The sequence below is a fragment of the Sminthopsis crassicaudata genome, chromosome 4 (assembly GCF_048593235.1).
Source record: "Sminthopsis crassicaudata isolate SCR6 chromosome 4, ASM4859323v1, whole genome shotgun sequence".
Classification (NCBI taxonomy): domain Eukaryota; kingdom Metazoa; phylum Chordata; class Mammalia; order Dasyuromorphia; family Dasyuridae; genus Sminthopsis; species Sminthopsis crassicaudata.
This window is the reverse complement of record NC_133620.1, coordinates 32095505-32121354: the sequence shown is the minus strand read 5'-3', so window position 1 is coordinate 32121354 and position 25850 is coordinate 32095505. Positions and strand designations below refer to the sequence as shown.

Here is a 25850-nt window from a genome sequence, read left to right as displayed (position 1 = left end):
TTTAAAGTGCATTTACACAGATAAAAGAAATACTGATCAAATATATTTATTAATTAATTAACATGCTTGGTCTTTCTAGCATTAATCACTGAAGAAAGCAATAGAAGAGCAAGAAGACTTCTTTTCTCAAGAAGCTCATGTTTTCATATATGATAAAAGATATAACCTTTGTCAAATGAAAGGGTCACATACAAGTAACTATTATTATCATTTTTCTTCCCAACAAGTGATTGTCTGACTTCTTCCTGAGAATCTTCAATGATGGAAAGGGAGCCATGACCTCTGGGAGCAAACCATCGCCCTAATGGACAGTTTAAGTTGTTGGAAGGAATTTTGTTCTATTCGTTCATTTATTCTTTCACCAAATATAAATATAAAACAACACTTAGAAGCTAGAGACAAAGGCAAAATGAAACCTAACTATAGGCAGCTTCAACTAACTGTTCTGCATTCTGTGGAATTAAGATTTCATAGCAAATCAGTGATTTAATGTTCATGTTTAACCTAAGATAGGTCTTGATGAAAGTTTAAAATATAAAATTATGATTATGCCCAAAATGCAAATGTTAGATCTCAAGAGGGAAATGTGGGGAGGAAACACCAAAGTTCTTAAATGATTTTACATAATTTTTTAAAAACTACCTCTCAAAAGAATACTTAACTTCAAGGCACAAGACTATATTCTAATTGAATGGGGTATTTGTTCTCCATAAAAAGGCAGCAGCTACGTGGTATCATGGATAGTGTCTGCAGTTAGGAGCACATATTCAAATCCTGCCTCAGATAACTTCCTAGTTCTGTGATGCTGGGAAAGTAATTTTACCTGTCTGCTTCAACTATAAAAATATATTAATAGCACCCAACTCACAGAGTTTTGTAAAGAACAAAGGAGATGATATTTGTAAAGCACCTGGCACATAGTCGGCACTTAATACATGCTTATTTCTTTGCATATTCCTCCTTTCCTTCCTGATGTCATGGTCTTATTTCATGAGCCTGCTAAAACTGAGGAATTCGTTCTCTAAATAATGTATATATTAAAAATAAAATGCCAGGGCAGCTAGGTGGTGCAGTGGATAGAGCACCAGTCCTGGATCAGGAGGACCTGAATTCAAATCTGGTCTCAGACACTTAACACTTCTGGCTCTGTGATCCTGGGCAAGTCACTTAACCTCAATCATCTCAGCAAATAAATAAATAAACAAACAAATAAATACATGGTCAGATAAATAAATAAATAATGAAACGCCAAGAATTATAAAAGAAATCAACTTTTTAAAAAATAAAGTCATCAAAATGCATTTTTAAAAAATGCTTCCCAGGTACCAGGTTAAGAAAACCAGTTGACAAATGTATGATTTGATTTACTTTTGCTCCCCTTTTTTAAAAAGAGAGGATCTCCTTGATTTTAAGAATGTTCACCTTTATTTGGGCAGTTAGGGACTTTTGTATGTAGAGGGTAGAAGACTATGTAAAAATACTGGGTTAATTCATTCTGCTTAGCTGCTCTTTTAGCTGGGATGTTACAAGCAAAAGTTTACTGAATTTAGGGTTCAGTATAGAGGCAAGAGTTAATTCTGAAATAACAATCAGTTATTAAGGAAAAATAAAAATTCTGCCTCTCTCATATTTAAATATCATCTAAAAGAAAAATCTGCAAACTACTTTCCCAAATCTTCTTGAGTCCTTGCTTGTTTCTTTTTCTCTATTAAAGATATCAATAGTATCATCTCTACAAATTCTGAGGAATAATTTCAAATTATAAAATCAGAGAGGATCTTTAAAAGGGTAAAAAAAATGTGACAAACAGGAGTTGGATTAACCTTGCACTAAAAATCGAAGGATGAGAAACTACAGTGGATCAAGTGAGGAGAACACGAGAAATATTAAAAGGGGTTAGGGAATGATCCTAAGTGGGACACACGAGAAAGACTATGTCCAATGATTAGGAAAGAAACAAAGCAAAACTCTTGGAGGAACAGATTTGTAAAGATGATACCTGGGTAAGAGCCCAGGGGGCCAGTGAAACACATGGGAGTCATGAACTATTGTACCCACATGGAGGAGAGAAAAGATACAGGGAGATTGGGGGACAAGGCAACAATGGGGAGCATTAGCCAGAAGCAGACACATTTTCCTCAGGGCAGAAAGGAGAGGTTCACCTAAAGAATGGAGGCTCCTAACATGACAGGTGATCCAAAAGTCACAACGTCTGAACCACAGAAGCAGACAGAGCTGGACGCCAATGGGCCCCATCCCAGAATCTGAGGCAAAGTGGACGTCCTGATCCAAATGGGAAAGTTGTTTGTGTTCCTAAACCAGAAATATGTGTGTCTAAATCATCTGAGATTTATGGAAGCATCCCGTTTCAACCTGCTGACGAGATGATGCTGTGAGACACCGGCCAGTCACACAACACTGGGAGCTGTGAATTGTCAGCAAAATAATAATAATATAATAATAGATTAGGCCTGATCACACTGGAGAGCCAGATCTGTGATTTTCTAAGAGCAGATCTCTCAGCTCTGAAAAAACCCCATCTTTCCCAGAGACGAACAGAAACTTGGGGTCTTGCAGAAGAAAAATTTGCCTCATTTTCAGAAAAAGAATTTAGATACTTCAGTCTTCTCTTCTTCACTCTGTCTCCAGTTTATTTCAGGGGAACATAGGACGATTCCAGAGAATCAGGGACATGTATGATCTGGGCCAACTGAGCCAAGCTTTGTGTGGGAAATAAAGCTTCACAATGAGATGCTTGTTTTGTGAGACAATACGTATTTGTTCAAGGGTTTTGTTCTCCCTATTCCACCCCCAACTCAATGGAAGGAACTCTTTTCCTCTTCTTTTCCACTCTATGGTTTCAGCTAAAGTCCTACCTTCTGCAAGAAGTCTTTCCGAGTTCTCATTTAATTCTAATACTTTCCCTCTGAAATTTCTAATCTATTCTGTATGTTTGTATATCATTGTCTCCTCCATTACACTGCAGTCTTTAAGGTCAGGACTACATTTTGCCATTCTTTATAGCTCCAGTCCTTAGCACAGTGCCTGGAACATAAAGGTACTTAATAAATGCTTGTTGACTGACTAAATGGATCTCTGATCACTGAAAACAATTAAATTAAAAATTTAAAATCAAGTTTAATAATCACTCACCTAATAAAATGATCATCTGGGAAGTAAGGAAATTTAAGTTTCCATTCATGGCAGGGGTGATTGGGAAATCCCTAAATTGCTGGATTGGGGCACATCCCAGTAAGTGATGCTTCCCTTAGCAAATGGTGAGTGTACATGTGTCTTGTTGGGTTCTATGGAAAATATCATAGACTAGCAAATCACTCCTGATTAGCCATGTTATGAAGTGATTTTTCACATTTATGCATCACTTTAACGTCAGCAAAGCACTGCTTATACATTACTACATTGAAGCTGCCCAGGGAGGTAAGTAGACACAGTCAGACCATTTTATAGATAAAGGAACAGGGGCTCATTTGCTCATAATCACACAGCCATAACTAGCAGAACTGGGATCTGAACTCAGATCTATCTGATTTATAACTAAAGTCTGACCGAATCTCCATTGTAACATGTCTGACTTCAGGTTAAAGACTGAGTGAAGGGGCCCCCTTCATTAGAGCATGAGCTGCTTGAATGAAGGAATTCTCTTTTTGTCTCTTGATGTATTCTCAGCACTTAGCCTAGTGTCTTTCACATAGTAGGTTCTTTATAAATGTTTATGATGAACGACCATTCCATCCACAATGTAATATTATCTTTCAACTGCACAACTCTTGTCCATGTTCTCCAGTAGAATTTCTAGGAAGCAATCTACCACCCCATCCCCACTTTTTAGGTTTCCTTCTCTTTCTATGCTACTTCTACTGTCACTCGAGGATCTCATCAGCTCCCTCAGACTCAATTACTGTCCCTACGCTGATGATTCTGGCTCTCCAGCCTTGACCTCTCTGCATCTCCCACTGGCTCCTGGACATCCAGCAGATATCTTATATTCAACATGTCTAAAACTGGACTGCTCAGCTTCTCCCAAAACCTCCCTGAAAAGGGCCACACCATCAGTCTTTGTTTTCTTACCTCAACATAAATGTACCCATTTTCAGCCACTGTTAAGATACTCGAGTTGGACACCAGGAAGAGGTCTGTATCATACAGTTCCATGTTGAAGGTGATGTTCTGGGCCTGGGGCTGATGGGATACTTCTGGAATACCTGTATGTCTCAGGCTGCAGTTAAACTGGGAAGAGAATAAACCACAGTGTTGCATCAAAGGGTCAAGAACGCCCAGGCAGCTTTATGAGTTGAACAACTGATGTACACGTGATTTCTTTTGCAATTCCCCTCACAGGCTACTAAATATCCTTCCCCAGCAGCCATCTTCCAAAGCCAAATACATACCACGATGATCTCAGGCCTGCTTATGAAGAAACTGTCTCCTTCATCTGTATCTCCTGGAAAACCATTATTGCCAGACTCCAGGTCTTCATAATCAGTGGGCCAGCCACTGCTGTCCCCAGGGGCTGATACCTGCATTATAATCTATAAAAAGGGAAGCATGAGACCTGATTAAAAAACATGGCAGAAGGCCCAACTACCATTGTTTCTACATCATGAGCTCCCCATAGGGACAATCCTGATGGTAGCAATAGTCAAAAGTTTGGAAGTAATTTATCTGAATTATAAAATGAAGTTGAAAACCAAATTCTTTAAGGAAATATTATTACCTGATGGTAGAACACCAATGAGTTTCTTTAATGACTGTCTTTTTTTTTAAATTAAAGCTTTTTATTTTCAAAGCATATGCATGGATAATTCTTTCACATTATCCCTTGCAAAATCTTGTGTTGCAATTTCCCCCCCTTCCCTCAATCCCTCTCTAGATGGCAAGTAGTCCAATATATGTTAAACATGGTAGAAATATGTGTTAAATCCAATATATGCATACAGATTTATATAATTATCTTGCTGCACAAGAAAAATCAAATCAAACCAAAAAAATGAGAAACAAAACAAATTGCAAGTGAGAAACAGCAAAAAGAGTAAAATGCTATATTGCGATCCACACTCAGTTCCCACAATCCTCTCTGGGTGTAGGTGGCTCTCTCCATCACAAGATCCTTGGATCTGGCCTGAATAATGACTGTCTTTTAAAAAAAAACAAAAATTCAAAAGCACAAGTCAAGGAGACCTTGAAAGAACAGACTAGGTTTTACCTATGGAAATAAGCTTGCCCAACCTCCTACCTTGAACTTAATTTATAGGGAAAGTCTCTCGAGGGACCAAATAAGAGACTTAGCAAAAAATAGTCATTTAATGAACAGTCAGATACAAAGATTAATTCATCATAAATGCCACAATATGAAAAACACAAGGAGTATTTCTTCTCTCCTTACACCTGTTCTCTCATAATTTTATAAGTCTTCTTTAAAGGGAAGCAAGGTATTTTGTGTGACAAAGGTGCTGAATGACCCAAGGACCTGTGTTTAAATCTTGCCTCTTTTATTCACTTTTCTGAATCTCAATTTCCTCACCCATAAAAATGAGGGCTAAACTTTCTAGTTCTAAATCCTAGGAGAATATTTGAGGCCCTCTGCTTTGTGCAGAAAGGGACTTTCTTAGGGACTTCTTAACTGGGTGACTTTGGGTAAGTCAGTTTTATATCTCCTAGCCTCAATTTACTCGATTATAAAATGGACATCATAATATAATTCCGCTAACTACCTTAACGTGCTGTTGTGGAGAAAGTCTTTTGCAAATGGCAAAGTGTAAGTATGGGCTGTAATCATGATTACATTTGAGAGAAATGGCCATTAATAACCAATTATGGGAGAGATACAGGTTTTTCCCCATCCTATTTCCTTTTTAAAATCTCAACCTTCTGAAGAACATTATTGACTCTGCCAAAATTTTATCCCACTAGACCATCTTATCTAAGGTGAATTCCTGCCCACTGTGTTCTGCTCAAGCAAGTTTCAGGCTGAGGTAGATCCTTGTCTATACTGCCTAAGGCTGTAGAGAGACTCCTTGTCCAAGAAGGATATGATGTTTTCAAAGGAGAGCCCACTTCTCATTGTAGAATTCATTTTCTCATTAATGAGGGACCAATAAGATTTGATTGCCACCCTCAGGAACCCACTGTTCCAAGGCAGATAAATTGTAAGCTCACTGTCCTAAGGAGCTTTTGGCATTCAAGAGTATTACTGACCCCTTTTATTATTTTTATTGTTGAAATGCTAGCATTATTAATAAAAATGGCTAATTACCCAGAAATGATATCTCTTTAACTTTTTAAACTTTACATGTTATTCTAAAAGGTATCATAGTATATTCTGAAATCATCAAGAATACCTGAGTACATATCTAGGTTATACTGTAACACATGTAAAATGTATGGGATTGCCTGTCATCAAGGGGAGGGAGTAGAGGGAGGGGATAATTTGGAAAAATTAATACAAGGGATAATATTATAAAAAAAAATTACTCATGCATATATACTGTCAAAAAAATTATAAAAAAAAAAAAAAAAGAATACCTGAGTTCAAATTCAACCTGTTACCATGATTACATTTATTATTAATAAATTACATTTATGAATATCAAATTTATTATTCATAAATTATATTTATTATGAATAAAAATTAAAGAGACATAATTTCTGGGTAATTAACCATTTTATTAGTAATAAATATAATCATGTATTATAATACATATCTCTTTAACTTTTTAAACTTTATATGTTATTCTGAAAGGTATTGCAGTAGATTCCGAAGTCACACCAAGAATACCTGAGTTCAAATCCCACCTTGGACCCTTACTGGCCGTGTGACCCTAGGCCCAGCTTCCACAATGTCAAACAGGGATAGTAACAGCACTTCTCTTTCAGGGATATTGGCCAACTTTAAAGTGCCTCACAGTTCCTAGCTACTACAATGATCATGATGAAGGTGGGCTGACTGGTCCATTGTAGTAAGATGGTACAAAACCACATCCTTCCTGTCTCCTCCTCAGTCCTCTTGTAAACTGCCCAACTGTATTTTCCCCCTTGCCACCCTCTTCCCTAATACTTCTCTATCCTGGAGCAGATGAGAATCTCACATTTTGATAAAGAGTAGACTCCTTTAAAGAGTGATGAACAGGAGGGAGTCCTGGGCCAGACCACGCTTAGAATGGAAACTGTCCATGGTAGCTGGCTGGACAACATGCAGCCTGTAACTCAACTCATTCTCCTCATGTCCACAAGGGAAGGTTCCCTTTAAACAGCGTCTTCCTGGCCATCAATATGGTTTCACCCTTTGCACTCTTAGATTAGTTTTTAATACAAAAACTTTATAACAGTTCTGAGAGCTAATGGGACTGGACAATAGATCTAACAAGGAATAAGATATTAACTTAGAGTGCTGTCGGGAGAAGATCCCCTTTTTATGTTAGTCAGGGTCCTTGGAGGAAAACAAATGAACAAATAAACTAGGATGTTACTCATGGCAGAATGGGTAGCGAGTGCGCCTCAGAGCTAGGGAGGCCTGGCTCGCCCCTTACACATAGCGGTTATGTGACCCTTTATAAAGCAATGTAACTTCTCAATGATAAAAGCAACTCTGTGACTAGAAATTGCCAAGATGCTCATCTGTATTGATCAAAGGTAACAGTTTCTTCATTTGGTAGTTCCTCACAGCAATGAAATAAGAAGTCCTCTCCCTATTCACTATTTTGTTTCAAGACATATTAAGCATAAAGTGGAGATATGATCAACAAGCAATTAGAAGTATACAATGAGAGAGAAAGAGAGAAAGACAAAAGGTCCATTTTGGAGCCACATGGGGACCACGGGGGCACGGAGCTGGGAAAAACATGGAGGGGGTGTGGAAAGAAGGGAGAAGAAGCCTGAGAACAGGTACATAAGGAATGCAATCAGAGGCAGAGAGAAAATGAAGATGGAGTGCAGGGGACAAAGAAGAGCATCCAGGAGGAGGCATCCTTCCAGAAGCTAAGCGAAGAGAAAATACTGAAAGCAGAGAACTTTTCAGCAGGGTTGGATGGTAGAGGCAAAGTCGAGGATGCTAAAGACTGAGGAAGAGTTTGGCCACTGGGCTTGGAAATCAAGGGAGGTTTTTCAAGGATCAATGTTGAAAAAATTATGCTTGCACAGGTTTTGAAAATGAAAAACTTCAATTAAAAAACACTAGAAAAAAATTAAGGAAGAGACCGCTGGGACCTTAGAGAGAAGTTTTCTGTAGAGTTAGTGGGGAAGGGAGCAAGACTGACAAAAGTCCTGAAGTGCAATGAGTAATTTGATCATCTGATTTAAACACAGACTCAGTAATGCTTAGTGATAAAAAAAATTTTGTAAAACTCTTTAGGACTAGAAGATTTTATGTTCCACCTGACTATTTTACTTTGGAACTTGTCATATCTACTCACATCTCCTTAATATAACACCACACAACACTATAATATAATATAAAATTCTAAAAAATATAATTATAATATAAAAATAATATGAAATTATATATTAGATGATATAATAGAATATATACCTTTCTTGCAAGAAATATAGACAGCTCCCCCACAGATACAGATACAATTAAAAGTGCCCCCACCCCAAAAAAAGGAAGAGAAAGGAGGAGTAAAGGACATGAAATTTCCTTTCAAGCTCTGATCCAGCTTCTCCAGCCTATAACACTTGGGCTGGCTACTTATTTCCATGGCAATGTAAAAGTCCTGTTACCAGAACTTAATAGCTCCTGGGCCAGCAAGACCAGGTTCAAGTGATCCATGTGACACACGTCTCCTGGGAGAACCTGTCCACGGCACTCGTGGGTTTCCCAGTGAGAGATCGCGCACTCATACCGAGTTATAATACACCGTGCTGCCAGGGGCCGACGGGCGCTGCTGGGTCCCACAGGCTTTCAGGGAGGATTCCAAGATGAAATGGGTTCCATTAGTCTTGGCTTTGCAGGTGGGATCTGACAGGGAAAGCTCTGTCCCTGTGTAGCCGCTAGCCTAGATCACCAAAAGAACGAGGGCAGTCAGACAAGGTTGCCACACAGCAAGAACTGCACTAAGGCTTCTTTCTAGGGCAGGATGCTGGAAGCTCCCCACTCTCCCCCTCCTGCCACTGCCCCAAGCTGGACTGGACCCAGACCCTGACCCCTCCTCTCCTCTGGCCCCATTCCCATCCCAATCTCTAGGGCTGTGCTTGTCTACCTTAGGCCTTGTCTACTTTTTTTCCCCTTTTTTTTGCTGAGGCAATTAGGGTTAAGTGACTTGCCCAGGATCATACAACTAGGCAGTGTTAAGTGTCTGAGGCCGAATTTGAACTCGGGCCCTCCTGACTTCAGGGCTGGTGTTCTACCCACTGCACCACCCAGCTGTCTCATGCTTTGTCTACTTTAAAACATATTTACATAAAAATTAATTTATGAAGTATATATATGCTTTATAAATAAATATATAAATGTTAACATAATACACTAAATATATATATATATATATATAAATATTGTGTACATATATGTGTGCATATATAAATATGCTACCTTATGCTTTGTCTACCTTACAGCACATATATATAATATAGATTAATTTACTTATAAAGCATATATATAATGTACACATAAGACATGCATGCATATACAGCTTTGTGCACATGCATGTTGTGGATGTGTATATAGGCTGTGCATGGATATGCATGAGCGTGTATGTGACCGTGTGTGTATACACAAAGAGCTAGATATGCATGCTGTTTGACACATTTAATCTCATGACTCAGTTTGTTTGGAAGAGCTCAACTGCCTGGGGCAGACCTGGAGCTCAGAGCCTCCACTCCCATTCTCGGCTCACTGCCCCCCAGAAACGCGGCCACTGCCACACTGTTACCGCTCCTTCCTCCCAACCTGCAGAGACTCCTTTTCCACAGCCACGACCATCTTGTGCTCGTCGCAGCTGACCGAGAAGGCGATGTCCACGTGTCCTTGCGCCTCCTGGGGCTCCAGGGGGCCAGGGAACAGCGCGAGCGCTGGGTGCAGAGGCTTCTTGGGCCGGGGCAGCCCTTCCTCGGCCTTGTCCTCGTGCCGGCCTTTCCGGTGGATGGGAGGGAACGGGAAGGGGAAACTCCCAGCGGGGACTGGCAAGGGACTGCCTCCCAGGAGGATCTGCAGCTCTGGGGGGGCCGAGTGCTCCTCCTCGTCGCTCATCTCCTCTGGAAGGGAGAGAAGGGAACAAAAGATGGCGGCGGCTTACATCTGGCTCCGGGCGACGGCCTCCAGCACGGCCAAGTCTGATTAAAGAGCTTGTGTCCACGAGATATAACGAGGGAGCCACAGAAAAGCCACAGACTGCGGATTCCAGTCCTGGCTTATCTGATACGGGCGAGCGGCCGGCAGGGAGCCCACCTTGCCCCTCTGGGAGTCATTTCCCTCCTTCCTAAAACATGACCCGTTAATGATTCTAAGCCCGAAATGGGACGTGCACTTAGCACAAAGCTTAGCAAATAATAACGTTAATAAATAATAATGTCAAATGAATGTTTGCTGATTAACTGACAGTCAGTTGATCTGAGCTCTCCCCAAACAGTCTTTTAGTTGCTTTTGAAGTCCCTTGGAATGGATTCTCTAGAGATTTCTCAAGAAAGGCAGTCTGGACCGCTGCCCAACGCTGCAAGGCTTGGATTTGAGTCGTGCATATGGGACTCATTGTCTGGGGGATCCCGATGCTTGGGGTTCCACAGTTGGTACTGGCAGAACTGGGATTCCAATATTTCCTAGTTCCCAGGACTCTTCCTTCATTGTCATGCTTAGTTTACAGATGAGTAAACCGAGGCATGGAGATATAAAACCGACTTACCCAAAGTCTCCCAGTGCCCCAAACATTCTCCTTAGGGTTTAGAACCAGAAGGGAATTTAGTTTCATACATGGAAGGCAACCACGACACAGATATTCTTCATATATTAAAGTCATTATAGTTACCATTCCTTTAGCTTTCAAAACTATTCTCTGTGTTCATTTTTAGAAAATGGATTCAGATTCTGTCTGTCAACCTCCCCAAATTAATTGTAAAAGCAAGAAATGTGATATCAATCATGCATGGAAAATATTGCAAAACATTTCCATATTAGCCATGCTGCAAAAATAAATAAATAAATAAAGTGGAAAAAAAATGTTTCAATCAGTTCTTTCTCTGGAGGCAGAGAGCATCTTTCACCATAAATCCTTTGGAATAATCTCGGACCACTCTACTGATCAGAATAACCAAGCCATTCACTGCTGCTCATTGTGCAGTAATGCTGTTAACTGTCTACATTTCCTGATCCTGCTCATTTCACTCTGCATCAGTTCACAGAAATCTTTCCAGCTTACCATTATTCTCAAGCCACAGATGAAATCGATTAGCCACTGGGGCCATTGTGTAGGACGTCACTGGACTGTAGCCATTATCGAAGGCCCACTTGACCAAATTTTCTTGAGTTGAAGGAATGTCGTTCCTTATGGATTTTGTGGCAGCCATGGAGCTCTCGCCTTCTTTCCCAAAACCAATGCTATTTGGAGCCTAAGGATAATAGAGAAATAATCTAGTTAAGATTTTTGAAAAGAATAAAATTTAGTTTATTAGAGCATTTCCCCCTTGTTTTTCCCCATTTTGGGGGAAAAAACTGAAGGAAAGGGTTCTAGCATTGCTTTTGGTCCGTGAGTAAATCAAGAACCACCATTTATTTATTAAGTTCCCACGTTGTTCCAGGCATTGTACACAAAAAAGGTAAAAGCTAGCCTCTGCCCTCCAGGACTCTACAGTCTAACAAGGGAGACAATAAGCAAGCAATTATGTACAATTATGTGTAATACACACTAGACAAATTGGTGATCATTACCAGAGGGAAGGCACAGGCATTAAGGAAATTCAAGAAAGACTTCTTAGAGATTCTTAGAGAAGATACAACAAAAGAAGTCAGGGAGGCCAGGAGGTAGAGATGAGGAAGAAGAATTCCAGGTATGGAGGATGGCCAGGGTAGAAGGATGGAACATCTATTTAAAAAAAACTGCAAGGAAGCCAAAGTCATCACAGGACATATGTTTGGGGACAAATAGAAAAGGGAGGATGGGACCAGCTTATAGAGTCCGCTATAAATCAAATGGAAGATTTAAAAAATATAAATATTTATACTGATATGTTTATTATAATTAAATATATTTAACATTATATATGATTAAATTATTATAATATATACCCCAGCTTTTTAAACTGTGGTTCATTACACCACATGGGATCTTGTAACTGAATGTGAGGGTTGTGAAATTATTATTTAATATGGGTAAATGTTTGATTTGTATATCTATTTTATGTGTCTATATACAAAAATTTCTCTGACAGGGGAGAGGATATTGGACTAGGGAGAAAGAAAATAACAGGTTCAAATCCCACCGCAGACACTGACTAGCTGGATGATCCTGGAAAAGTCATTTAAGCTGAATATAATATAAATAAAAATATGATATGTAAATATTATATATATATATAAAGATGTAATACATAAACATAATTATATAATGGAAATATAAACATGGAATACACAAACATAACATAATTATATAATGTAAATTTACTTAATTATATAGATACATGGGCTTCTGAAACCTTTTCCTCATCTATAAAGAGAGGGTAGATAACTAGGTCCTTTCCATCTCTAAATCTGCAAGTGCAATGAATTGAGTGGAGTCAGGAAGACTCATCTTTCTGGCTTCAAACTTGGCCTTAGACACGTATTAGCTGTGTGCCCCTGGACAAGTCACTTCACCCTATTTGCCTCAGTTCTTCATCTACAAAATAAACTGAAGAAGGAAATGGCAAACCAGTCCAGTTTCTCTGCCAAGAAAACTCCAACCGGGGACACGACTGAAACAAAACTTTTACAAAACTTTTCCGTAAATCTGTGTCTGGAAATTGAGGTCCAGGGATTAAACAGTAAGGTCATCAGGGGCTAAATCAGCATTCATCCTGCCAATAGAAATTCCAACAATGTATTCCGTGACCTGCTCCTATTAGCGAAGATATATATATTTTTAAATAATAAAAAAGGTCACTAGGAATTTCCTTTTTTTAAAATAGCCTTCATTATGGTGCACTGGCTGCTTGGAAGTGGGATCCTGAAATGTAAGTTAAATCATCCCATGTTTTAATACATTAAATAATTTTAAGTTTAATGCAAATAATGCATTAAATAAAATGCAGTCTTATGACACAAGAAAGGCCTCGATGGGAGCTCCATGTTTAGCTACAGTTATGCTCAGTAGCTTTGAGTGGAAAAGCTAAATGTAGAAATATCCCAAGAAAGAAAAATAGACCAACAAGGATAAAAAGTGAAAATCCAAGTTCTCCCGTGCAAAACTTTGAGCTCTTCCCTTGCAGAGGACAAGTGGTGGGCCGGGAGGATGACTCGATAATAAGCAAGCATGAAAGCTCATGCATCCCGTTTTCAACAACCGCTGCAGGAGAGCTGCCCGGCTCCTCCAGTGTGCAGATCAGAGCACTTTCACGCTGCCTAAGAAAATCACTTTAATTCTCATGCCCAGTTTTCCTTCTCTTGCATGCATGGGGCATTCCTGCTGAATTCCCCATTTGTTTGCCCCTAACATGACGAAATCTTAATCTTTTCCCACTATAAAACCCGCGGTTCACAGGGCCCAGCTCTGCCAAGAGGATGTAGGTCAAGGGTCTCAAGGACGGCAATCCAAAACTTAAATGACCCTTTATTTTTTCTGTTCCCAAAAAATGTTTCACGAAGGGTTGAGCTGGCTGTCCAATGGCAAAGTCCGAGCTCATGTCCTCAACTGCAACACTGGGGCTAATAGCTGAGGGCGCTTAGAAAGGTGTCCTGGTAGTCCCGCAAAGCCCAAGGACCCCTTCCCCAACAACATTTGCCGTCCGTAGTCAAAAGAAGTATTTGCTTTCCATTAGAGGTGCAGGAAAATAAAGATGGAACCGCACTCCCATACACGTCCAGACTCCTCGTAATCTATTCATGGAGCCTTTGGGACACCAGATTAAGACCATCCGACTGATAAAGTGAGAACCTTTGGGAACTTAAGGGATGGGACGGCTTGTCTGAAAAAGGCAAGGGAGAAAGCTAGACGCAGGCAAAAGGGGTCCCGATGTTTCTTGGGCGCTCCTTCCAGGAAACACAGCTGAGATTAAGGCTCCAAATAATGTGGACTGTATCACATGCCCTATTCTTTTATGTTCAACAGCTGGAAAAATATCACATTTCTAGAACACTCTCATCATAATAACCCCCTCCTTTATTCATTCATTCATTCATTCATTTATTTATTTATATTAACCGATATAGTGTGATCTGTTTACACCTTTCCACATGAAGTCTCGGTGTCAGTGTCCTTCCTGCTGATCTGCCCTGGCCCTTGGAAGGCTAGAATTTCATTTGTGCTTTTTTCTAAAGTGGCCACGTTTAATAAATGGGACGTCTGAGGCAGACCAACTAGATGGAAGGCTTCTCTCTTGCTCTGGGCCTTGCCAACTGTCAGTCTCAAAGTGGCTCTAGTTTGCAGGATCCACAATTTGCTTATTTTTCTAACTCCTATGAAGGGCTTTGATCTTACCTTGAAATATTCAGAAGATGTGATGATTGTATGTGTGTATACATACAAACACACATATATGTAAACATACCCATACATTCATGCTTATTTGTTTATATATTTATTTAAACACAGTTATATATTCACATATATGTACATGTGCATAGCTATACATACAAACACATATGTACACACATGTGCATGTGTGTATGTGTGTGATCAACATTTGATCTCCTGAGTCATAAACGTGGAGAGCCAAGGATATCAGAAAATGGAAAGTATGTGCCCGTCATGGGTAAAGAGCTATGTATCAATCATAAGGTGTCGCTTTAAGTTATCAAAGGTCAAAGTTGCACTAAGATTTTTGGGACAGCCTGGATCTGAAAAAGGAGATACACAGCCCCTCAAAGCCTAAAACTGTTTTCCTGTTTGTCCTGATTCGAACCCTAATTTTGTATTTCTCTCAACAATTCTGGGGGCTTTTTCAGCCTATCCCTGAGCCAGCAGGCATGCCATGTGAGAACTAACTATGTGACTGATGGAGCTGACAATATTTAATTGAGATAATGTTTAGAGAACTACTCTTTGCTAATGTAGATGTGCCTTTGAAAGAGTTGCATATTTTTACTCTTAGAACACAGAGTTCAAAGATGCTATCCTTTTATTTATTTATTTTGGGGGGAGGAGTTAGGGGTGATACCTATGATACTGTTATTAGTGTGAGGAATTGTGGGGCAGCACTCACCTGCAACTAGCCTGAAGTCTTAAAGATGTGTCTCCCACCTAAAAATTAAGCCCCGTTCTTTCAGGTCTCAAGTTCTCCTTGTCCCCCGCCCCCAGCCCTCTTGGAAACAAACAGCCTCCCTCTGGCTTGGGCAATCCATTCTTCACTCTGCATAAGCATGTGTCTCCCACCGGGTGCGATCATAATTTACACGCAAAGCATGGAGTTTAGCAAAACCAAAAGCATGGAACCGATTGGGCAAGTAAAAAAAGCTTATGAAACATGACCTAATTGTTTAGTAATGTTGTCATGCATTGTCCAAAATTGGACTTGGCCAAGAGTTTGGAGCCAAGGAGAGGAATAAACAGAGCCTGCTTTGGGACAAGCAATCTCCTTTCTCATCTTTCTGACCGAAAGGAGCGAGGGGCATTCAGATCTCCCCTCCCCAGTGCCAACAGACCGGGCCCCTGGGCTTTCAACTCCAAGACTGGGGAGGGGAAGCCTCGAGCTCTGAAAGTCATGGCAGAGGGAACGTTCATACAAGAACTCCAGCGGGGAATTAAAAAGGACCATATGTTTTTGTCTTTCAAAGCAAGATCCCTTTCCTGTTTTTGTTATTCTTAAATTAAAAACATTCCTTCGGTGTGCCATGCTGCGAGGCAAACTCTCCCCTAGGTCATCAGAAGCAGCCAGGCCAAGGCCGAGGGAGGCAGCCCAAACCCTGGGCTTTGGAGAATCGCTTTGTGCCCAACCCCAAACGCCTAGGTCCCACTGCCCACATCACGGCCTGTTAGGATCCTGCCGGAAACCGCGGGAGCCAAAACCAGCCCTCGGGGATTAAGCGGGTCCCGTGGTGGTGGCGGTGGCTGCTGCTTCTGTGGGAGACCTTCCATGTGTCCCGGATGCCCAGGTGCCCTTCTTCCCCTATCCTGGCGGGCGTCACCACTGGGGGAGGAAAAGTCATGAGACCAGCAGTTCTTCTGCCGGCTGTGGTTCCTCTTAAAGAACCATAGATTCAGAGCTGTCCAGTCCAATACACCCACTTTACAACCGAGTTTAAGTGACTTGTCCAGGGGAGCCGCATCTAGCACCTATCTTCCTAACTCAACACTTACTGGTACAACATATCGCCTCCCAAAGCTTGGCATGTCATTCAAGAATATTTGCTACTATAGAATAACTGCTGCAGAGAATGGTTCTGATTCTATAGAATCAACAAGAGGGGATTTTTTATTAATGGGTTTTTATAAAATAATTCAGCTCCAGATTTCTTTCAATTGGTGAGTTTCTTCAATGGCTTAAAATAGCAGTTGACTTTTAAAAATTCAACACTAGAACTTTATAAAGATACATTTCTGGCATAAAATGAGACATATTTATTCTTCCCACTAATGAGTCAAGTAGAGTTTATTTTTTAATGATATATGTAATACCATTTCAACTTAGGGAAACCTCCAATTAATTGAATTTGTTTTTCTCAACTCAAGAAGAAGCGGCGACGAGACAAACAATTATCTAAGATAAATTAGTGAATGAATGAATGAATGAATAGATGAATGAGTAAGCATTTATTAAGGCTTACTATGTGCCGGCACCATGATAATTACTGTGGATATAAAGAACAGAAAGTGGGAGTCTCTCTTCTCAAGGAGTTTACACTGTAGTTCAAGGAGACCACTTAAATATTGGCTGGGGAAGGGAGCTTTATTCTGGGGAATCCCAGAGATACAGGGATCCATCGAAATGTCCTTTCCAAAACCAATGTTGCCATCAGACTGATTACTGAGCCTACAACCAGAATGGAACGCAATGGGAGGCAGGGTGGGTAGAAAGATAGCCTGAGAGGATGGCTAGGGAGGCCTCGAAGAATGGTCTGGTCTTGTTGTGGCCAATTAATTTGGTTTTTATTTTTTAATTTTTAATTTTTTTTTTTTCAGTTAATCTGAAAGGGGAAGACTTTACCAGCTGTGTGGAAGAGGGAAGACCTGCTACAGAAAGGGAGATAAGTCCTAACGGAAGAGGCAGTGGTGAGAAAGGAGGGCATTTGAGCCAAGAGGAAGAACCATGATAAAGGCACAGAGTTGGAAGATGGGGGTGAACTGAGCTAAAGGGGCCCAAGTAGGCGAGGGAAGCTGGATCGTGGTACACTACCAAGGGAGGAGGACATAGGAACCTTTTCAGGCCCTGCCAGGCTGTGAAAAGCTTTCACACAGAAGACTCTATTTGATCCTAGAAGTAATAAAACAATGAGCCAATGGGCTGCAGTTGGGGTGAGGTAAGTCTGAAAAGGACTTACAAGGACTTCACTCTGGGCAAGTATTTTAAGTTCTCTTTTTCCCTCCAGCTCTGAAATGATGACCCTAAAGAATGAGCCACGAGCAATCATGAATCCAAACTGGCCAGTGAGGGTTTGAGAGTCTATGATTTTGTTGGGTGAAAGAAAATGCCTTGTGACTGGATAATTTTAGAGGAAGGATCACAGAACCTGAGAGCGGGAAGCTCTCGAATTCAAACTAATTCAATCTCATTCAACCTATCCCAGAACAAGAATCCTTGTTCAATCTAGTCTACTCGTGAGTGGTCATCCAGCCCGATATATCTCGAGGGAATTCATGCTATCTTCAGAGAGCATTTTTTGTTAGAAAGTTTTTACTGATATCAAGATGAAAATTTCCTTTTTGTAACTTCCATCCCTTTCTTGAGACCAAGTCTCCTCCTTGATAAATCACAAACATCCCCATTTCCTCAACGGTAACTCAGCAAGCAGGTCCAAAATGAAAACAGAACAAAACCACTCAAAGTACTCAGCGTTTTCAACTCCTGATCCAGTGCTGGACGCCATCACCCTCCTGACAACTTACAATCACTTTAAGGCTTCCCTTGACGTCGTAGGATTTGATCACCCAGTTGACCGCCTTCTTGCACTTTAAGATCAGGACGAGATGTTTGACCACCTCGGGTTCCTTTCGAAATGGTCTGATGTCAATTACAATGTCCACCTGGAAAGCGCTGAGTGTGGAAATAAAGCAAAGACCAAGTTAGGACCCCAAAGCCAGAAATCTGCAGCCATCCCCCTCCTTCCAATCCTCCGAGTCTCCAGTGTCTGGCCAGCTGATTAAGACACTGGAGCGGATCCCAGGCAAAGCTGCATGTACAAAACAGAGAGCTATTTTATACACACAAGTGATTTTACATAACAATAGAAACACATGCCCGCTGATAACTAGCCATTTTTTCCCTTTTTTTTTTTCAAGTGAGGTTATTTAATGTCACTATATTTGAAAAAGAGGGGAGCCCATCACGAATTATTAATTTTTCCCCCAAGCAAAGCATCTTGTTTACAAGGATGACTGAAGGCAGAATGGGGCAGGGGGTTAAAGCGACCGAGGGGATTTCACCAACACAATAAAACAAGCAAAGAAGACACCCAAAGAGTTCCTTTTGTGCAATTTTTTGCTTATGACATTTGCAAATGCTACAGAAAGTCTCTCTGTAACAACTTTCCAAAGCTTCTGCATATACAGTTACTAAAATAAAGAAAACAGATGTTTAATCCAAGTGATTGTTGGGAAAGTGATGAACACTATCCAGACTTCTAAGAATGTAGTAAAAATAAATAAATAAATAAATAAATAAATAAATAAATAAATAAATGAATGAATGAATGAATGAATGAATGAATGAATAAATAAAAGAATAAGTACTTTTTGCATACATGCAAATACAACTTTAAGAGTAAAATCACTAATTCCATCCTGGTGAATTCATGTATAAATCTTCAAAAGCTTTACAAAACACTGATAAATTTGAATTTAGTCTAATGTCCAGAGGCATTTATTTGTCCCATGGTTTTTTTGTGCCATTCCTATTTGATTTACCATTCAATATTTTACATGAGATGATGTTTCCATACTTCCACCTCTCAGAGTCTTTAACTTCCTTCAAAACCAGCTCAGATGTAATCCTCTGCAAAAGGCCTTTCTTGATTGTTAGTGTTCATCCAAATTTTTATTTTTTGGGGGAGGCAGTTGGAGTTAAGTGCTCCAGGATCACATAGTTAGTATCTGAGACTTTATTTGAACTCAGGTCCTCCTGACTTCAGGGCTGGTGCTTTGTTCACTGCACTATTTAGCTGCCCCCTATTCTTCTAAATTTGTGCAAGTAGACACACACACACACACACACACACACACACACACACACACACACCCTCTGGCTTTTATTAAATTTTGGTTTATTTATCTATGGATACTTTTTCCCCTCTACTAGTAGAAGGCAGGGATTGTTTCATACTTATCTCTGTAGTCTCAGTCCCAGGCACACAACAGACCACTATTAAATGCTTTTTAAAATAACATGATTTGACTCATATGAAAGAGAGAATGGATTCTCAATAGAGATAACCCTCTTTTTAATGTTTTAGTTAAGCTCCCTTAATGATAAAAACATTCCAAATCCTAAATTCCTAGCTTTTAGTCCACATTAAATTTAAAAGAAAGACAAAATGGATATATTTCTTTTCTTTCTAAAAGTTCCTTAAGATTTCTTGAAAGAGGGGAACAGAGAGGCAGGGAGATGATGAAGAGGAGCATACATGATGGATACGGTGTGATCTCAAATTATTTAACAAACTTTTATTAAGCACCTACTACACTCAGGGAATCCCTCCATGATTCAGGGATATGAAAACAAAAAAGAAATCACTTCTGCCCCCATGGATTTTATATTTACCTCAAGCAGAGGTTCTTAATTTTTTTGTGTCATGGATCCCTTTTGAGGAGTCTGGTGAAATCTACAAAATCCTTCTCATGTTTTTAAATGCATAAAATAACACACAGCAGAAACAAACTCTCCCAAAGTATAGTTATCATGATAATTTCTTACGAAGGTCTGGGCTAGCTCCTCTGAAGGGCTCAGAATAAGTCCTTAAATGCGAAGGTCTGGGCTAGCTCCTCTGAAGGGCTTAGAATAAGTCCTTGTCAGGATAAGGAAAAGTCCTTGCCCCACATTGGGCGCCAATTTGTAATGTTCTTGAATTATGAGGGTCCAGTCATCTGCTCAATTATAATCAACTCTCTGGGATAGAGTTTTGACGCCAGGCAGGCTGAAAGGAGACCAGTCTGATTTGAGAAAGGACAAGAGCTGGAAGAGATTCAGAGCTCCCAAGAAACCTGCGCACAGAGGAAAAGATTTTACACATCTACTCCCAGAGAAGGATTATAATTGAGCAGATGACCGGACCCTCACAATTCAAGAACATTACAATTTCTGATTAAAAAAATTAAAAAACAACCCAAGTTCACAGATATCAGGTTCAAAGCCACTTAAAAGCTCTCCTATATGGACACAACATGTAGACTGGTAAGCCAAGATAAAATGATTCAGGGTGAAGGAGAAACTTGAGAATAGGGAGGTGGAGAAAGATCTCATGGAGGAGTCGGTACCCAATCCTGAGCCTTCTAGAGGTTGGAATTTCAGTGATGAGAAGGTGCAGAGAAGGTGCAAAGCAGGCGAAAATGGAAACACAAAAGACAGCCAACAAACTTTGTTTGGTAAGAAAATTGAGAAAATTAAAGAAAATTAAGAAAAAGGCACAGATCAATTGCTCACCTGTAGGGATTTGAGTTGGGCGTGATTAATTCTATGATGTGTACTTCCTGGCCGTGAGGCAAGCTGGACATTACACATCCCTCGGCCATCTTTGGCTGAAGATACCCCGCGAGATAATTGAGGGACAGAAAATTCTTCTCAATGTTGCAAGTGGGAGGAAAAACTTGATCTGAAATAAAAGTGAAGAAAATTCCATCAAATATCACTTTGCCGCAGCCAAAATCTGCAGACAAGGCCTCACGGGGCAGGTTGGTTCACTGGCATTTTTTTTGGTTGGTTGTATTTTTGCTGGGAATGGAAAAAAAAAAAAAAAAAAAAAAAGGTTGCCAATATTTCTAAGAGGGCAAGGAATTCTAGGCTAGTAATGAGTGAAAGACTGGAATCTGTGGTCACAGCTAGACGGCGCCATAGAGCCTAGCGCCAGGCCTGGAGTGAGGAAACCACATCTTTCAGAGTTCAAATCCAGCCTCAGACACTTTCTAGATGGGTGATCCTGGGCAAGTCAGCTAATCCTGCCTGCCTCAGTAAAATGGGCTGGAAAAAGAAATGTCAAACGACTCCAGCATCTTTTCCAAGAAAACCCCAAATGGGGCCATGGAAGAGTCAGACATGACTAAAAAACGATCGAGCCACAACAGCAAAGGAAGATCTTGTTTGCCCACTGATTGAATTTGCAAATTAGTCCGTCAACAAATATTTGTAAAATGTCTACCGTGTTCTAGGCAAATTGATTTCTTCATCCATTAAAAGGTCCTTTCCAACTCTAAAATGATGATCCCCAAAATTTAACTTCAAGAACAACTCCAGGCCTTAATGAAAGCCTTCCCTGCCAAGTCCTAACGTCAGGAAAGGTCGGGGTGCAGGGCTTCCATGTTCTCTTCACAAATGACCTAGACAAGCAGGACTGCCCAAACTCTCCATGCAGAAAAAAGAAGTATATGGTCACAGTGTTTGAAAATGTCACTAAAAAGAGGCTGAAGACTGCACATGGGATTTTGGTGGATACGATTTCCTTTCAACTGAATAAATATTTAAATAAATTGAAAATAGCAGTTGGTTACTTCCAGTTGATCAATGATGGACAGAAACAACTACACCCAGAGAAGGAACACTGGGAAGTGAATGTAAACTGTTAGCACTACTGTCTATACTACCCAGGTTACTTATACCTTCAAGAATTCTAATACTTAATGTGCAACAAGAAAATGGTATTTACACACCTATATTGTATCTAGGTTATATTGTAACACATGTAGAATGTATGGGATTGCCTGTCATCAAGGGGAGGGAGTAGAGGGAGGGAGGGGAAAATTTGGAAAAATGAATACAAGGGATAACGTTATTAAAAAATTACTCATGCACATATACTGTCAAAAAAATTTATAAATAAAATTTTAAAAAATAGCTGTTGGAAGAAGGGAGACAGCTTGGAGGGGGGCATCCAAGACTTTCTAGATTAGCAAGCTTTGGTCAGAAAGGCAATGAATCAGAGTCCTGGGATTTTAATTAAAGGCCCGTGGCCCCTCTCACACTGAGAGAGAAAAACACTTAACGGGAACCAGAATCCCAGTCTGCAGGTCTCACTCGAGCTGGGGAGACTCAGGCCTTGAATATTACTAAGAAAAGGAGCACCCCAAGTTTAAATTCTTTAATTCTCCAGTTATTCTATTTCCAGACAATGAAGTGTGCAGAGTGCACAGCTCCACGGTGACTCAAGGCCCCTGTAACATGACTGGACCAGTCCGGGAGGCCCTCCTTTCAAGCTTGTAAAAGAAAAGGGCCCTTGGGGCTCCTTCCTCAGAAGTTTTCTATCACAAGACTCCCTCCTTGCAGCGTTCCTAGGGCTGTGACAGCTCAGGGAGTCGGGGAAGGCCCCACCCCAGCCCCTTCCGAGCCCCAACGAACATCTGCTAACATCTGAGCAGTCATCCTGCCTCCCAGGGGATCCCCAGATGGAAACTCATGTTGGGATGGCACATGCTGGAAGAAAGCTAGCATGTGGGAGAGCCTCGTGCACATGGGCATCGACATGTGATGGGCGCAGCCCTGTCTGGCTGCAGGAGGGCGGATGTGGGAAAGGAGAAAAAGACCTACAGCTGCAGTCGGAGCCCCGGGATTCAAACCCAAGGCCTGGAAGCCTCCGGGAAATCCCCTCTCTCTTTAGGACTCAGCTACCTCATTTGTAAAAATGAGGTCCCTTCCACTAATGATACCCGTTCATCCAGAGGCCCCAAAGGTTTGGGGAAAGAAAGAGAGAAATGACAACCACTAATGAGAAATGACTTTCCTTCAACTCAAAAAAGTGTCATTAGCTGGGCTAACGCCCCAGACCATGGCCCAGTACCAGGGCTGATCCCTTCCTCCTTTAGTTTGAAAGCGAGGTAAGGAGGTGCCTTTAAGCCTATGATTTCTTGTATTTCCCCGGCCCTGCAGAGTGACAAAGTGGGCAGAACACCTGCCGGACACCGGGACGCAGGTGCGAATTCCAGCTCTGCCCATAGCTAGCTCTGGGACCAGAAGCGGATCAGGACCCTGCCCTCAGCCCCGGTTTCTTCCTCTCTAAGACGAGTGGGATGGATGAGACAATCCCTAAGGTCTCTCAAAAATCCAGCTCTGAATCAGTGCGTGAGCCACTCCACATGGAGCTGGGGGGGCTAACTCAGGGAGGACTGGGGCTGGTCTGGGGGAGGACCTGGAGGCAGCAGCAGGGCCAGGAGGCAGATGTTACCAAGGGGCCAGAAAACACTCCCTAACAACGCTGTCTGCCCTTCGTCCTTGGAGAGGATCCTGACCTCAGGGGGGGGATGCCAGTGAACTGGAGCAGGCTCACTGTCCCCTCCAGAGCCAGAGAGGGATCAGGACAGCTGCAGAGGGCCTCCCCTACTAAAGATGCTCACTCCCTCACCTGAGGCCTCCAAGCCCGGCCTGGGGAACATTTGCTGCATATGTTGTATTTTATATTATTCTGGAGGCAATCGGATTAAGTGACTTGTTTAGAATCACATGGCTAATAAGTATCTGAGGCTGGATTTGAACAGAGGTCCTCCCCCCGCCCGGTCCAGTGCTCTACCCAATGGACTTCCTCGCTGCCCTTATTTTATAGGGATTCTATTTCAGGTATGAATTAGGCAAACAGAGCTAGGTGGTCAGTGCATGGAGAAGCTGGGCTTGGAGTCGGGAAGGCTCAGCTTCACAAGTTCAAATCCAGCCTCAGACACTCTCTGCGTGGTCCTTCACTGTTTGCCTGTTTTCTCATCCGTACAATGACCCGGAGAAGAAAATGGCCAATCACTCCAGTGTCTTGGTTAAGAAAAGCCCGAGGGGGTTGGACATGACTGAAAATAACGAATGTCCACATTTTTATGCCATATCCTCTCTAGCAGAACCTAAGCTCCTGGAGGGCAAGGAGTCTTTAATTTGGGAATTTGCATCTCCAGTGCCTAGCAAATAGAAGGCTTTTAACAAACAGTTGCTGAATTGAAGTGAATTTGCATGTCTATTGCAAGATTAAAATGATAAGTTTTATAAGTCATATTTTTCCCCACCCACCACTCTCTCCCAAATTATTCATCCTCCTGAGATCTTCTATTCCTAACTTTTTTCCCTCTTTGCCAGAAGTACCCTCCCCCCAGCCCCACACAAAACCAACTGTACAGCTATCAAATTATTTACAGCTTTCAAAATTGGGTGAGATATGGACAATCCAAAGAAAGGCAATCAAGAACCATTTGTTAAGCACCTATTATGTGCTACCCACTGGGATCCAGAGAAACTACATTTATTTTTGTTATTTATTATTTTATTATATTTTTATAATGATATAAATTATATTTTATAATTATTATAATTTATTATTGTTAATTTGCTACTTTACAGACTTTTATTCCCTGTCTAATAGATCTTGGGTTGGTTTTTTTTTGTGACTGTGTCCTGTCTGCATCATGTCTGCCCAGATTCCTCCATTTTTAGCTTTTTTGCTAAAAGCTTCTTGCCAGCTCCTTCCTCCTGGCTGGATTGCCCATTGCAAAGGAGGTATACAAGGACCTGGCGTGACTTTCCTTGGACTGTTGTTACTTTTTGATGTGCAAAATATGACATTCAGAGAAGATTTGGTTCCTTTTATTGTAGGGGACTGTGATTCTTTGGCAGCTTCCCTCCTACCAGTATAACTTACTTTAGGACTCTTACCTGAGTCTTTCCCTAATCCCCCCCTTTTTAAATGAAGGAATTAGAGGTCTTATGGGAGGGATGTAAGAAACAACATGAAGGACGTTACCAGATCAGTTTGTACACAAAGGCAGGTAGGCCTAAGTCTAAAAGGGGCAGCCCCACACCCTAACAGCCTCCCAGGAGCCCCGAGGTAGGTAAAAAGGTCTCCTTATGTTCTCCAGGAGAGAGTTTTTTTCCTCTCACCCAGTGCGGGAAGCTTCCAATCTTTCTAAAATCTATTGTGGAAAAGCTCCCCATTTCTGGTCCCCTTATCCATCTACTCATCTCACCTCTCATTAGGACTTGGAAAATGGTGTCCTAGTTCACCACATTTGTTGAATTGATTTTAAAATCTCTGTTGGAGTCAAAAAATTCTTCCTTGATCCTAACTGATTAATCAATCAACAAGTAATTATTAAGTGCCTTCTCTGGCCCAGACATCATGCCTGGAGACACAATCTCAAAGAATGAAACAATCCCTCTTCCCAAGGATTTCATATCCCACTAAATACCAAGATAAGGATCAGCAGGTCCGAGTATTATCCAAATAATTACCCTTATCTGATGGGCAGCTAGGTGGCCCAGTGAATGGGAGATCTGTGGGGCCTGGAATCAGGAAGACTAATCTTCCTGAATTCAAATTCAGCCTTAGACACTTACTAGCAACATGACCCTACCCAAGTCACTTAACCTCAGTTGCCCTGCTAAAA

The 25850-nt window shown here is 41.1% G+C and overlaps 1 protein-coding gene across 2 annotated transcripts in view; it reads right to left on the bottom strand.

Annotated features, from left to right (window-relative positions):
- Window positions 1-25850, bottom strand: part of TGFBR3 (transforming growth factor beta receptor 3) — a 212848-nt gene that overhangs the window by 26452 nt on the left and 160546 nt on the right. For both annotated transcript variants that reach the window (XM_074266257.1, XM_074266258.1), the window contains exons 6-12: window positions 20932-21100; window positions 18183-18330; window positions 11367-11556; window positions 9905-10209; window positions 8859-9011; window positions 4410-4550; window positions 4090-4248 (exon numbers count right to left, since the gene is read on the bottom strand). In XM_074266257.1, the coding sequence (XP_074122358.1) occupies window positions 4090-4248; window positions 4410-4550; window positions 8859-9011; window positions 9905-10209; window positions 11367-11556; window positions 18183-18330; window positions 20932-21100 (1265 nt within the window). The remainder of the gene's footprint in view (window positions 1-4089; window positions 4249-4409; window positions 4551-8858; window positions 9012-9904; window positions 10210-11366; window positions 11557-18182; window positions 18331-20931; window positions 21101-25850) is intronic.